At 53.3% G+C, this 15,060-nt stretch overlaps 1 protein-coding gene across 1 annotated transcript in view; it reads left to right on the top strand.

Annotated features, from left to right (window-relative positions):
* The first annotated feature begins 236 nt into the window (after nt 1–236).
* The window catches only part of GPC4 (glypican 4), a 70,237-nt gene continuing 55,413 nt past the window's right edge, over nt 237–15,060 (top strand). The window contains exon 1 of the mRNA XM_054214599.1: nt 237–579. Within this exon, the coding sequence (XP_054070574.1) occupies nt 237–579 (343 nt within the window). The remainder of the gene's footprint in view (nt 580–15,060) is intronic.

Genomic DNA, 15,060 nt, shown 5'->3' with positions numbered 1-15,060 from the left:
TCCGCGGGGAGGGGGCTCCCGCTCGGGGCCGGGTGGGCAGCAGAGAGGGCGCACGGACGGACGGACGGACGGACGGGCGGGTTGGCTCCGCTCCGCCTCACTGGGCGGGCGGATCCCAGCGCCTGATTTTCCCGGGGGCTGCAGAGGCTTGTCCCAGCCCTGCGCGCTCCTGCTTGGCTGCCGCCTTCCCCGCCTCCCTCCTCCTCCTCCACCTCCTCCTCCTCCTCCACCACCCCATGTGCTTCCTGCCGGGCCAAGTTTGCAGCGCGCCGCCGCACGCCGGGCCAGCGGAGCGGAGCCGCGGCGGAGCGGGACGGACGGCGGCGGGCGCGGCTCCTGCGCGGCGCGGCGGGGCAGGCTCGGCGGAGGGCCCTCTCGCCCGGCCCCGGCGGCCCCTGCCCGCCCGCACCATGCCGCGGCGGCGCGGCTGCCTGCCGCCCCTCCTCTGCACCCTGGCCGCCCTCAGCCTGCCGCTGCTGCTGGCCGCCGAGCCCCGCGCCAAAAGTTGCTCCGAAGTGCGGAGGCTCTACGCCGCTAAGGGCTTCAGCCAGAGCGAAGCGCCCAGCCACGAGATCAGCGGTGAGTCGCGATCGGCGGCGACGCCTTTGTGCGCGGTACCCCCGGCACGGCCACCCGCACCCCCCCCCACCCCCGCCACCCAGCCCCGGCGGGCTGCCCGGCTCGGCTCGGCTCCGTGGGGTCGGCGCGGGGCTTCCCGGGGCTCAGGGCTGGCCCGGCTCGGCTCGGCTCCGTGGGGTCGGCGCGGGGCTTCCCGGGGCTCAGGGCTGCCCGGCTCGGCTCGGCTCCGCGGGGTCGGCGCGGGGCTTCCCGGGGCTCAGGGCTGCCCGGCTCGGCTCGCGTCCCCGGGGGACGGCGCTCCTCGGGGCTCCCCGGGGCTCGGGCTTCCCCGGCTCGCCTCCTCGGGCCTCGGCTCGGTTCGCCTCCCCAGGGGCCGGCGCTCCTCGGGGCTCCCCGGGGCTTGGGGCTCGGCTCGGTTCGCCTCCCCGGGGCTCGACGCTTCCCCCGGCTCGGCCCGGCGGGGCGGCGGGCGGGACCGCGCCTGTTGCCGGCTCCGCTCCCTGCCGGCGGCCGCCCCGTCCCGCCGCGGGTGCCGCTCGCCCGGCGGCCTGCTGGCGGGGACACGGAGAAATGGGTCCTTTTATTTTATTATTTTTTTCCCCCTCTTTTTTTCCCCGCCTTTTCTTCCTTCCACCTTCGTCCCGAGGTACTTGCTCATCCAGGGGACAGGAGTGCTGGCAGCCGGCAGCAGTAGGAAATGGTAGCTAATGTGCTCACACCCAAAACATTTTATTCTTTTTGTTTCATCCTTCATCTCCCTCCCAGGGCCGCTGCTTTTATTTCCCCTTCTGAATGACCTACTGGACCGCATTCTCCGCGGAACAAAGGAAGTGCCTTTTTAGCTGGAATCCTCGGAGACCACCAAGGACTCCAGCTCCTGCACTGCAATTTCGCACTACTTTCAACAATAACAAAAATGCATGACTGAATGGCTCAAAAATGTGGAGTGTTAGAGGCATTCATTTCGGTCTAGGACACTGTCACAACACAGACAGACCCCAAGTAAATACCTTTAGACTGCTAGGATAGAAGCTGAGGGTAATCTTTACCACTGGTGTGCCCTCCAGATATGCATACATTATCCTTTTCACTGACAAAACTAAAATGATTTCAGTCGCTTGCGCTTTTATATTGTCAGACTAATGATATGCGTTTAGCCTACATCTGTTTGAATAAAATTGTGGGCCCGTTTGCTTCTCCGAGAAATATTTTAATGAGAAACGTCTGACTGGTTGCAGTTAAAATACTCTCTCCCCTTCACCCTCCCTGTTCGTAAAATGGTCTCTAATAAATAGGCTTGGATTTGATTTGAGCCCTGCCCTCGTCGGTGTAGGATCGGGACGTGAGTAGGCTTCCTCATACGTCCCGTGTTGGGAAGGTTTGACCTAGTCCCTATTTTATATATCGTTGTTTAAGGTGACTTGGTGATCTTTGGGGGATGCCGGGAGTAGGTCGTGCTGACACCATTTGAGACTCTGAAGCTGTTGTCGGTTTGACCCTGTGCTTTTGAAATCCGGGGTCAGGGAAATGTGATGAGCAAGGTAAGATTATTTGACAAAAGGAGGGCTTTCTGCAGTGGCACGCTGACAGTCTGGGCTGGGTTATGTGGCTGTTCCAGGGGTGCGCGGAGTCCGGCTGGCCTCCCTTGGAAAGCAACAGGTCTGGCAAAGTTACGGTTCAAATGTCATCCTGCTCTGCAGGGTTTTGGAGAGGACGGTAGAAGTCTTGAAGGGAGATGTGTTGTGTACAGCTTTAAAGTGTGGTGAACTTAAAATTAGACCTCAAGTGGGGTGCTGCACCTGCTGCAGTTTCACGTTTCCCCTGCAAATTCGTGTGGTTTCGGCGTGTCTTGTGTTTAGAGGCTCCGGATCCCCTCTCTTGCCACTGGGTCGGCATAGGCAGATGCTAACTGCTTGCCCCGCCACTGGTTTTTAACTTTCTGAGCATGCAGTGTTTCACCTGCCGCTGCCTTTGCCCGAGGAACCGGGTGGGCTGGGACCTCAGTGGGAAACGCTGCCCCTGATAACGCTGGAGGCCTGACACCAAGGCGAAATGTCCACGGTGTGGATTGCGTCGCGAAAAATTGAGTCATTTGCCAAACCTCTGATTCCAGATGGTGTTTGAGGCGATAGCGGTGTGTTTTTGCTCCAGGTGGGTGGGTGAGTTGGGAAGACGGGTGCCTGGGAGCCTGGCTGATGGGTGAGAACAAGATAAATGTGTAGGGGAAAACGCTGGGTGTTTGGACCAGTATCCCATTGGGGGGGTGATGGAAACTTATGATTTCTGCTTGGTAGCACCTCTGCTCGCCAGACCGTGCTGGAGAATGGGTTGGAGAGGATTCAAGGGGCTGTGATGCTGATGGGATAATGTAAGAAACACGGTTGTTGCTGGCATGAACTCAAGCCTGAAGGCCATCAAGTTGTTATGTTTTTGTACTGGTTTGGTGGATCGTGCTTTATTCTTTTACGGAATTGCTCTAGATCACAGCACACAGGCAGAAACTTCCTAGCACCTTTCCAAAAAGGTGTCCTAAAAGGTGTGGCAAATCGGTTTCTGTGAGTGCAGTGATTTCTTTACCTCCCGCCAAAGCAGGGATTACTGGTCCTACGAAACGTTGGCCTCGGATTGTCGAAGTGAAGCAGCCGGGCAGCGTGGGCAGATGTGCCCCTGCAACCGGGCTGCGTGACGGCAAGCCGGACTCATCCTCACTGGGTGGCCACAGCAGTCATTCGGAGTTTAGCAGCATCTCACATTGACTGTTTTGCCACTTTTTTCTGGAGCAGTAGGTGCGTGCAGCTTCTTTTTCTTTCAAGAAAGGGCCCATTCGAGCAATCTTTATACCTGTATCACAGCTGTTTCAGTCACATTAAATGGCTATTGCTTGTCCGTAATTACCTAGGCGTTCAATTTAATGTTTGTTTAGACCAGGTTTAGGATGTAATTAGAATATGCATAAATGGCAGGTTATATCTTGCTGAAGTACATGAGAAGTGCGCAGCTGGTCAACTCGTTGCTTGCTTGCTAAGAGGTGTATAATGTGTGATTTGTAGCGTGGAACATATATAAACATATATAAATTGTTTCCTTTTATGTTAACTTGATGTAAGAGGCATAAATACAGACCACTGCTAGAAATCTGCGTGGCAGCATTTCAGAATTTCATAATTTTCAGTACCCTTTGGTACTGCCTTGTATCCGCGTGATCTTCAGTAGCTCCTGTGCCTACATCCCTGTGATGTCCATGTTGCAAAGCGCATGGCAGTGGCGAGATGCGATCTTGCTGCTGTTGCTGGAGAGATCAGCGTTTCGTAGAGCTGATGCAGATGGCTGTGTTGTGAAACTTTGACTTCTGATAACTTATAGATAGTAGGTGGTGTGGGCAGAGCACCAGCCTTGAAACTGGTTTTAAGATGGCTTTAAAGATTTCCCGAAGAAAGGGCACATCCTGGGAAGGTCTCGGTCCTACAGCCTGTAGCTGCTCACTTTGTTCAAACGCTACCCGGGAAGTGTTGTTCCTTGTGGAACCCACGTGTCTCTGGGTGACGGACCGAAACTCCCTGGGAGTGACCGTCTGAGGGGCAAGGTCTGGAGTGGCTGCGGGACGAAATGCAAAGTGAGCTGGTGTCGGTGGCATCCGGAGACCCACAGTAGGTGGCTGTGATTTAAAAACAAAAAAAACCCCCGATGTTTCTTTCAAGAGGCTCCTTCTCGCCCTGGGTGCTAAACGGATGGAAATTCCTTCCCTTTTCCTGCTAAGTGGAAGAAATAGATGCTTCTTTTCCTGGATTGAAAAGGGGGGAAAAAAAAAACAACCCACAAACCTTGCCTGTTTGTGGAAAGCCTTATCGGTTAACCTGTGAATTTCCTGCAGAAGCGTAATGCTGGCACTGCTGTCCTGGTTTCGTGGTGGCCTGGAGGCAGGCTGGGGTGGCAGATACCCTGTTCGGGAGCACGGAGCGAGCCAGGAGCCTGCCTTTGTGGGGAGCTGGGCACAGGCAGTACTCCCTGTTCACTCTTAGCGAAGCTGCTCGGTGTAGTCTTTGTCTGTATTTAAATGGAATTACTGGAATAGCTGCGTTAATTTGTTGGGAGAGACGGAAAGGAGCTCTTTCTCGATGACGGAGGAAATTGCTTGGCCGTTGATTTTTTTGGACTCGTGGGGTGTTGCCCAAAGTGACTTTGGCAGGGGTGCCCCGACGTCCCGCTGCTCGCTCAGCCCCGGCGTGTTGGCGGTTGTGAGCCGGGTGCTGATGCATCACCCCGGTGTGTCACCCCGCTCCATCAGGAAGGCTGCTTTGTTGACATTGCTGTTTTTATGTACAAAGTTCAGCAAATGTGCTTTTTTTTTCTTGTTTTGTTTTGTTGGGTTTTTTTTGTTTTTCACATGCTTCTCTTCCATGTGGCTTCTTCCAACTGAGAAACGGTTTCTGGATGTCATCCAGGACTCTGTTGCTCGTGCCGTCTGGCACTGCTGAGCCTGTTGCAGTCGGTTTGCACGGGACGGCTCCTGCGCTCCGTAGGGTATGAGAAGTGCCAGACAATACCTCGTCTTCCCCGCCACCCTTTTGAAGGTGCGGAGCTACCTGGCCACCAGCTGGAGCTGTTGGCGATGCCTCCTGGCCAGCGAAGGCAGCGATCCTTGGTGGGCAGGGTGGTTTCTCCTGCCTGGCGCGCAGTAATGGAGCAATTGCCTGACCACCCGTGGGTGGGGAAGTGACCGTCGGAGAACATCCTCGCGGCAAACACAAGTGCTGGCATGGAAAAGTAAATGAGAGAATCGCTTGAAGTATTTTTAGCTCCTTCTAATGTCATTTAGCAACTGGAAACAGCAGGAGGGGGGTAGCCGGCAGCATGCAAGTTGCCCGCAGGCCACCGGCGAGCATCCTGGTGGCTGGCGCTGGTGGCCATGTGGCTCGGCGAGTGTTGGCGAGAGCCAGCAGCGGCCCCCGGCTGACTCAGGGCTCCGGCCGCTGCTCGCCTGGGACTCTGCTTTCTCTCCGTCCGTCTGCAGCGCGGGTTCGTCTGGGCTGCAGCAGCGCGCCGTGTCCTAGCAGCCGGCAGTGCAAAGCATGTGGTTAGCAGCAACTGCTCGCAGTGGTCCGGGCTGAGTGGGAGTATCGTTTTCCTTGGCACACGCTTCATAGAAAGTTCTGTTTTTTCTGCCAGAATAAGCAGTCATTACATTCCATACAATTCATAGTCAAATTATTATCTATTGTTAAAATTGCCTTAATTATCAGATGTTTCCTTAGACATGTAGCTGTTTTTTAAGAGGCTGAATGGAAGTGTGTACATTGTGCGGGAGGCCTGAGCTGCACAATGTTTTCAGGGCTGTTTTGTAGTTTCAGGGAGATTTTCTGTGGCTTTCGTATGTCAACAGACTTTTTATTCTCACTGAAATGGCAGCAGAGCTAGGCCGGCGCGGTGGCGAGGCGCTGGGTTTGCCTGGGTCTCTGCCTCTCCCCTCCACCATGGTATTTATCTTATACCTTTATATTGTATACCTGTGGGGCCGAGCAAAATGGGGCTGAAGCATCCCTGCTGCGTGCGAGCAGGAGGTGCAAGATGGCTCGGGTGGGAGAAGGTCCCAGACAAGCATCTTCTATCATGGTGGCATCTCCCCAGCAGGGCTGGGACCTCTGTCAGGAGGCTGGAAGGTCCCAGGTTAGTCGGGGTGGTGATGTCCATGATCTTAGCCTGCTCTGTGGTGTTGGCCGGTGGCTCGTGCAGACCCCACTGTCCTGGTTGTGTGCTATGGGTGGGTTGCCAACCCCGGAGCCTGCGTGGATGGAGAAGGGCTGCCAGAGCTTCTCGAGAGGTGTTGGATGCGTGGTTCTCCCCTCCCATCCCCTCCACCCATAGCCGTTCCCCCGATGAGCAGAGGGGTGCTCACCACGAGACTTCTATGGATGTGCACGTGTGTGTCGAGTTGCAAGGGCTCAGTCCTTCATATCTCCCTCCTGATCTCCTCCGCAAACCACGGGATGGAGCATCAGAATTGTCCCGTCTGCTCCAAATCCTTTGCCTCCTCCTGGAAAAGGAGCGACCCTCTTGGACTGATTCCTTGCTTTTGTTCTCCCCTTTTTTTTGGGGTGGGGGGGAAGCGCGAGGAAATTCTTGTTAGCCAAAGAGGTCAGGGTGTGCGTCTCCTCCCCGGCGGTTGGGCTGAGAGCGGGCTGCCAGCTCCGGTCTCCGGGGCAATAACCTCCTCGCATTCCTCACATTCCTCCTGCTTTCTCTTTCTTTTGAGATTATGAAGATAACTTCCTTCTCCCATTGCTAAGCAATGTGAGGGCCCGGGAAAACTCTTAAATTTCCCCCTTGCTCCCTAAATTACCTTGTGCGCTCCCAGATGCCCCGTAGCAAACCCCTCTGGTGTCCTGGAAGGGGCAGTTTGCCGGTTGCTGGGATTTGTGCATCTCGGGAAGAAGGATGCTGCTTGTAGTGGTTTTTTTTGGTTTTTTTTGTTTTTTAATTGCCAAGCATTTTAATTAGAAGAGAATGACTTTGTTGTAGCTCATCTTACCTGCTTCCCAGTTTGTTAAAGACTTTCCTTAGTGTTTTTGTGAAACTATTTAGCCTTTGTAGCAGAAATTTCGGGGCATCCGGGGTTTTCTTTGCCCGTGCAGCCCCATGATGGAGGCTGTGGCTGAAGCACCGTGTTTGTTTGGGGTGGGAGGGGGTTGTGGGTGGTGGATTTTCTTCTTCTTTACATCTTTCTGGTCTGGGAAAAACGCTTGGATAAAAGCAGCATGGTGGGAAGAGGGGAGCTGATGAGGAGGCTTTACCTGCATGGGGCTGGTGGCAGCCACGTGGGCTGTCATCGGGGTTTCCCCCCCGGCCCCGTGGCGATGTGGCTGTGGTGGTTTTCTTAGGATGGTGTTTTCTGTTTGCAAATGGGTCTGGCTGGTGCAGGCATCTCTGTTCTGGGTCCCCGATGGTGTCCAGCTCCTGTCCCTGTGGGGCCTGCTGGGCCGGGGAAGGGCTGGTGGCCCTCAGGGGCATCATCACCCCGCTGGCAACACGCAGTGTGTGGAAGGGTGGAGATGGTGCTTAAAAAAGTGTGTGTGTGTGGGGTACCTACTGATGGGATCGCCCTTCCTTAAAAGCCAGACAATGTTGATTTTAACGTGAAATTAGGACTGTGGCGCCTCTTTCCCAGTGTAAAGCATTGCCTGATTTCTTCTCCCTGCCACCCCCCCCGACTCTAGATACACTTTTCTTTTTTGTTCGTCTTTTAAACAACCAACCAGCCAAACAAATCTGTTTGTTTCCAGTCTTTCTGCTCAGATTTTCCGTGGTTTCTGCAGTTGGTGGCTGATGGAGGTGGAAGGTGTGTGAGGTCCCTGCGTGGGACCCCTGGCTGGGGTTGGTGTAGGAAGGTGCGTGGTCAGCAGCGAGGAGCCGCCCTGAGCGCAGGATTTCAAAGGAGTATTTCTCTTAATGTTTCCAATTTAGCAGTTGAGAATTGTCTGGATTTTAAGCAAATTCAGATGGGGGCAAACAATGATGAAATGTTTAAAATATGTTTCAACATTTTTGTGGGAATAGGAACTGTTCTTATACAGGCCAGGCTGCAGCTTTTGGGAGGTGAAAATATGTGGCCCTTACACATTGTCAGCATTGTTGCTGCTTTTTTTCTTTTTTTCTTTTTTTTTTTTTTCTTTTCCCCCTTCTTCTTTTTTTTTTTAAATGCTCGTAGGAAATTGGCTTTGGTAATTGAGTTTCTACAGAACCACAACATCCAATAGCTGTTCCTTTCCAGGGGTCACCCTTAGGTTAGTTTAAGTAATGTGCAGTCGGTTTAACCTCTTGTGGTTTGTAGTGCTATTCTAGAAATTACTGGTGATTTGGGGTGTGTTAGAGCAACAGCTTCACAGGAAAACCCCAAATGTCAGGGTGTCTGGTTTTCAGAGAGCTCTGACCGCTCGCCCTGTGAAAACCGGGCACCTCGCCGTACGTCCCTCGAAGGGACCTGCTCGCATCGGAAAAATGTAGTTAAAGCCTTTACGGCCCAGCCCATTGGCTTTTCCTTTTGAAAGGAGCTGAAATAACCCTTGACGAAGTGTTTACCTGCCTTGACTTAGAACATCCTCCTGCTTGGAGGCACCTTGCAGAACCTGTGCTGGGTGGCATCGCCCCACGCGGCTGGTCCCCCGGGTGGAGGGACAGCAGTGCCCCGCAGCCCCGAATCCGGGGTTTAGGGGATTTGCTGCCAGCGTGGGACCAGCTTTAAGAAATTATGAGCTGGGGCTTTAGCTTGGTAGCATTGACAGTTTGGTATAAAAAGCTCTGTGTTGCAGGCTGTGATGACAGGGGGTGATAAATCACTCTTGGCTGGTGCTACAGGTTCTAATAATGGTGTTTTAAAAAGATTACATGAGTTTTAATACAAACTTTTTTGCTTCTTTGTACTCTCCTCTTTTTAAAGAGCGGAGCCTGTTTTGATTCAGCATTCTTGGAACATAAAGACATGGAGCCAGGATTTTTACTGGGCTGAAATACAGTTGTGTTTTTTTTTTTTTTCCCCCGCTTCTCCTGCAAACACAAGGATCTTGTTGGAGTGTCTACAGCCAGCTGGCTGGCAGTGATTCCTTCCAAGGGAGCTTGCTTGCTTGTTTGTTTGTTTGTTTGCTTTAAAGGTGACTTTGCCCCCTGGAAGATTAAAGAGCGAGCAGTTTCACCCAGCTCCGGTGGGTGCTATTAGAAAGAAATTTGTGATAGGGAGAGACTTTGCATGGTAGCAATAAAGGGGAAAAATTCCCTCCTGCACCCTCCCTGGCTTTCCTTGACCCGTTCCCATGGGAGGGCAGGGCATTTATGTGATCAAAGAAACCAGCACAATTATAAAAGCCTAATGGAAAATAATTCCCTTGCCAGGTGTACGCGTGGGCACCCGTGCGGGCTTTACCTTTGCTCTGAGTAGCACGAGGTGGATTTTATGTTTGCCCATTGGCCAACCTTTGGGTTTCTAAAGCAGGGTGGCCAGCAGTTTTGGGTGCCTGGTGGGATGAGGCGATGAGGCACTGGTGATGCTGCCACCCTGCCAGGGCAGGGGCACCGGGAGCAGGCGGCTGGCAGAAACCCAGCCTGCGGATCAGGGGTTCAGAGGGGTACCACTGGTTTGGTTTGGAGTGGAGGAAAAACAAACAGGCTTCCTCCTGAGTTTTGGCTCGGTTCAGGGACGGAGCTGAGGGTGCCATAGGACCGTATGCTTTTCTTCTCCGTGGGGGGAAAAAATGGCTTTGATAGCGTCTGCTAATGATTCAGCACTGTTTACATAATAATTGTGGTTCGCTTTCATTAGCTCTCATAATGAGATTGCTTTCTTCTAGTGCGATCGCTTGCCGATCGCTTGCCGGTTGGGTTTTACACGTTCCTGCCTCCCTGCTCCCCCAGCACAGCATCGGGCTCGCGCTAAGGGGCTTCGAGCCTGGCCTGGCCTCCCGTCCCCGGCTCCCGGCACAGAGCAAGGGTCACGACGTGTCACTGCAGAGGAGGGGAGGCGCAGGGGGCTGGTATCGGTGGCACAACTTCTGAAAGACCCAGGTGGTGGTTTGGAGCATCGTGGCGGTTTGGAGCATCTTAGCGGAGCTGCGTTTAAATGCGTTTTGGGTGATTTCTCAGCACAGTGCTCACCTTCGTACTAAAACCTCTCGGTTTTAGCTATTTGCAAGGAAGGGAATCCACTGACCTGCTTCCCCTGGGAGGAAGAAGCCAGATCCTTTCGCCTCCGAGATCCACCGTATCAGGAGCACTAATTGTGACGGTCCGTGAGCATCACGGATATTGTCTGTGTGTGTGAAGCTACTGGATTAATTGCTGCAGCCCAACCCTGATACGGTGCTTGTTTACTCCCCATGTCTGAGTAACTGCGAACGGCGGCGTTGCTGTATGACAGGCTGCCAGTGCCTGCCTCCCGCAGCATCCCGAGAGCGCTGAGCTATTAAATAAATCATGTTTGCTGGGAGGGGAATACAATAGCATGAGCGCTACCTTTTGAAAAGGTAAGGTTGGGTGTTGTTTTGTAGCTTGGTTGGGTTTGGTTTTGGGTTTGGTTTTTCTTTTTTTCCTTTTTACCATACTAGCAGGTGTGTTATGGTTCCAGAGCAGCCCTGAGAGTGGAGTCCCAGCATGGCTGACCCTGCGGGGGCAGCGATGCTCCGGAGCAGGATGAGTCCCCACGGGGCGGTGGGCGCTCACCCGGCGGGTGCTGTTGTGAGGGTGGGGGGCTGCCTGCCTGGCTCTGCAGGTGCCGCTTGCTTGCCCCAGGGGATGCACACCCTCTGCCCTTCACCTGCAAGTGACCATTTCTTTATAAATACGCCCCAAACGATTTGCTGCCGGTGGTAGATTCAGGGCTCAGCTACTGGCGGGAGGGCCTGAGCAGAGGATGAGTTGACCACCTTCCCCTTTGCAAAACAGAACTTTTTTTCTGGGGAGGGGGGAGGGTTGGGGAAGGTGGTACCACGTGCCTTCCGCTAATTAACGTGAGTTGATTGGGGCTGGTTGGAGAGCCGTGGCTTGGTGGGTAGAGGAGGCTCAGGGCTGTTTCTGCCCCGTTGAATCCAGTCTGCCGAAGGGACGTGGCGATCTCGGTGGCAGGCACCTAGCTAGCAAAAACTCCGTGTAACTCGGCTCTCCGCTTTATTAAAGGCTCCTTTATACCACTTTTTGCCGTAACCCCCACAAGAACAGCCAACCTTTTCAGCAGTCTGAAACCTCCCTTACCGGGAAGGCTGCGGCACGGGGAGCAGCCTGGCTGGCACGCCGCTGCTGCTCCAAACCGGCCCCCAACCCGCTTTGGGGAGGCAAGCGAGCCAGGATGAGGATGCCCGGAGAGCCTGGCATTCCCAGCCAGCCTTGCTGAAACCGGGGAGCATCCCGCTCGCCAGCCAGCCAGCTCCAATAGGAGACTGAAAATTAGTTGTGGCCAGCAGGGGTTAATTTGTAGGTATCAAAATATGCATAAAAGGTTAAAGGAGACTTCCTTCTTGTCAATGAATTACGGCTTTAAAATATTTGCATTCTTTCCTGAAAGATTTAGGAATAATTATATAGCACTCGGGGGCAAGGCATTGCCAGATAAACTTAACAGCTCTATAATTTGTACTCGAGGCAGGGTTTCCTGTAAATGATAGCTTTGTTTAATTTTACAATACTGCTTCCAAATGTTTGCCGGGTATGAATTGCCAGCTAAACCGGACTTGTGAATCTGGAAGAGTATTTGTTTGTTTATTATTGCAGACAATAAAAGCTGCTGTATTAGGCTAAAACTTGGCATCTCCTGTACAACTTCGAGGCATCCTTCCCCAGGCAGGTTTGGTGCGGCGGGCGGCCGACGAAGGGTGCAAGCAGCTTTCCGGCTTCTCCATACGAAATCCCTGAGCTGCTCTAGGATCTCCTCCGGGCTCTGCCTTTCTTTTTCTGGGGTCGGGAAAGGAACGCTGCAGTCGCAACGCACATACTTTATTTCCATTACTCAAAGCCGGAGTCATGCGTAGTTACAGCCAAAGACACTTCAGCAGCTCTGGGGATAACAAGATAGCTGACAGACCGGAATGCGGATTTATCAGGGGTAAAACCTGGCAAAATTCCTTATTTCTGGTTCTTCTTTTTAAATAGGCCCTTCATGCTCCTGCCGCGTGAGCCCACCGCGAGATTTAACCCCTTGCGTTCTCCCAGCTGGATGCGGGGATGTGCGCTGGGGGGCCGCCTCTGTGTCTTCTGGGATTCAATTGCTCAGTCCCACTTAGTTCCTAGGTGGTGTTTTTAAACTGTGAAGCTCTTCCAAAAATGTTTTCAATGGGGTTTTTATTTTAAAGCGCAGGCCTTTGCACCAGATGTGTGTCTGAGTGACCACAGAATGTAAATTTTACTGTGTGTTGCCTTTGGACTGGCAGTTTGGGAGGCTACCGGGCAGTTAACATAGGAGGATTGTGCCATGAAATCCGCTTCCTTGGGATTTGATTCATATTAATTTCTTTCAGAGCAAATCTCTTTATTGGCTTCAGTTACATTTTGATGTAGAGCTACTTTTCCTCTGCCTTTGTTAGGACCTGGAAATATTTATATTGCTGTGAGAAATAGGTCATCCTTGGCTCTATAGCTTTTCAGTAATATATATGTTTTAATATTCTGAGACATTAAGCCATTTCTTTTTTGGGGAAACAAGTTACAGCAGAAGCAGCGCACTTGGAAGTTAAATAGATGAAGTAAAACCCCTCAATTTACAGGAGCTAGGTTCAGGAGACAAGTTGAGCTGTTCAGTATAAAAGAGTTTCAAGTTAAAATTTAACCTTTCCCCAGTCTTTTGCGAGCAGCTTGTGGTGCAGCAAGACCTGGCCGGTGCCAGCCCCGCGCGGGAGCCTGGGGACAGGGCCGTGACGTGGCTGTCTGTGGGGTGGCTGGATTTGGAGCTGGTGGTTGTGCCTGTGGTTGTGCGTCTCGACCGGTGGGGAACGAAGAGAATTTCACTTTTTATTGGAAAAGGAAAGGATTGCTCAAGGGTTGCAAAACACTTTGTTTTGGAAAAAAAAATGTCATTGTTTGAAAATAGCACGAGAGCAGGATGGGGGGCTGTGCCTAGGCTTGTGGCAGTCTTGAAAATATTCTTCTTACTCGGGGGTGAAGCTTCAGTGTTTGCTTGGACTTTTGTCCCAGGGTGTCTAGGCTGGAAAGCTACACTTCTCCCATCCTCATCCTTTAGTGATGAAGGATGGGAAGCTTTTTTTTTTTTTTTTTTTAAAGGGAGTAGAGTTTAATAAGGAAAGTCTTGACTGGTGGGTGGAAAGGCTGATGGCTGGCTGCACTCAAAGCACCTGAAACCTGGCCCTGGTCAGCACTTGGGCTCTCATGGGAGGGTTTCTGGCTCCTGGTTCTCCTCTCTGTCCTTTTTGCCCTGTCCCTGTGTTTGTCCCTTTGGCTGCGCCCCAGCCACGTGCATTTGAACCAGAGTGGCCCCTCGCTGCTTTGCTGTGGGTGCTTCTCAGGGTGATTCTCGGCCTGTTTTATCCTGGTGCCTCCAGAGGGACAGGTTCATCCCCGGCGTGGGAAGCTGCTGTGCGCACAGCCCAGGTCCCGTGGGGCTGCGGACATCCACTGGAGACACCCGGCCCCTGCGGGAATGCCACCCACAGCAGCCCTTGTCCCAGCCCTGCCAGCGTCGCTTCGTGTCGCGGAATGCCTCCCCGCTGCGGGGACTGCTCCTCTCTCCTCCGGGCTTTTTTTAGCTGCAAACTTTTTATAGAGTGTTTTTGCTTTCAGAGGGTGCCGGGGCCGGCGCAGCAGCGGCTGCGGGGAGGGTGGGAGCCCCTCTCCCTGCTTGGGAAGGACTGACACAACTGGTAAATGCATCCCATCCTTCTAATCAACCGTCCCTTCCCTGGGGCTCACAGCATGCCGGGGGCTGTTTACCTTCCTGCTCGGGGGCTGTTTACCTTCCTGCCGGGGGATTTCGGATGGATTTCGGATGGTACCGCCTGGGAGGTGGATGGCAAAGGTCCTGTTTGCACTCGCACCTCCCCCCAGGTTGCTCCAGGCCACGCTTAAAAGACAAAATAAACCCCTTCGATGCCTGCCAGCAAAAGCTTTGCTGCAACTGTCCCCTGGTATGATAAGGTGCTTTTGGCTGGGCACATTGTTTTTCCACCCTGTTGAAGCTGTTTGCACAAGCCCAGCTGCTGCGCACAACAGGAGACCAAAATTCGAGTCTGGGGGTGGAAAATCTCTGCGATACCTGAGGCTGAGGTCTCCCAAACTTGCTCTTTCCAAAATAAGTAAGAAAACATGACCCTGTGTTGGCAACATGAGCCATCCGGCGTGTGTGATGGGCAGGTATGGGGAAGGAGAGGTGCCGTACTCCCATGCAGAGCGGTGCCAGGAGGGCATGTGCCTGCATGGTGAAACGTGTTTGGAAAGAGGATTGGGAAACCAAAAAGGTGGGCTTGTCCTAAAAGGCTGAAGTGGCCTTCTGTGCCCTCCTGCACGGTTGTCCTCTGCAGCCGCGTTCTTCCTCTGGGACACTGCTGTCCCTCCTGGGAGGATTTTGCTCAAACAAATGTGGCGGCGCAGAAGCTGACTTGCAAATTGTTGAGAAGATGTTGAGATTTATCTATGCTAATGTGAGGAGGAGGAGGAGGAGTGCCCGTGTGAACCTGCTGGCAGACAAGGCCGGTGTCCAGGAAAGCGGGGTATGTAGGGTGTCCTGGAGGGGGGGGAGAAGGAGGAATTTTTAATCTTGTGATACCCTTATCTTACTCCTTTCTCCCCTCTCTCCCACCCCCCTTCTCGCCTCTGCCGGGGTAGGTTAAACTGCTCAGCCTTGCCTTTTCCACAAATGCTGGCAGGCTGCTGGTTCCAGGCCCGGGGAATACACTGGGAGTCTCTGTTCCAGCGGCGGGATGGGTTTTGGGAGGTAGGTCGCGTTTTGCTGGCTGAGCACAGTGCCCCGCTTGTGTGAGCTGGGTGGCTTCAGCAGCA

Source organism: Rissa tridactyla, chromosome 9 (assembly GCF_028500815.1).
Source record: "Rissa tridactyla isolate bRisTri1 chromosome 9, bRisTri1.patW.cur.20221130, whole genome shotgun sequence".
Taxonomy (NCBI): domain Eukaryota; kingdom Metazoa; phylum Chordata; class Aves; order Charadriiformes; family Laridae; genus Rissa; species Rissa tridactyla.
The sequence above is the reverse complement of the archived record's forward strand: the minus strand, read 5'-3'. Positions and strand labels throughout refer to the sequence as shown.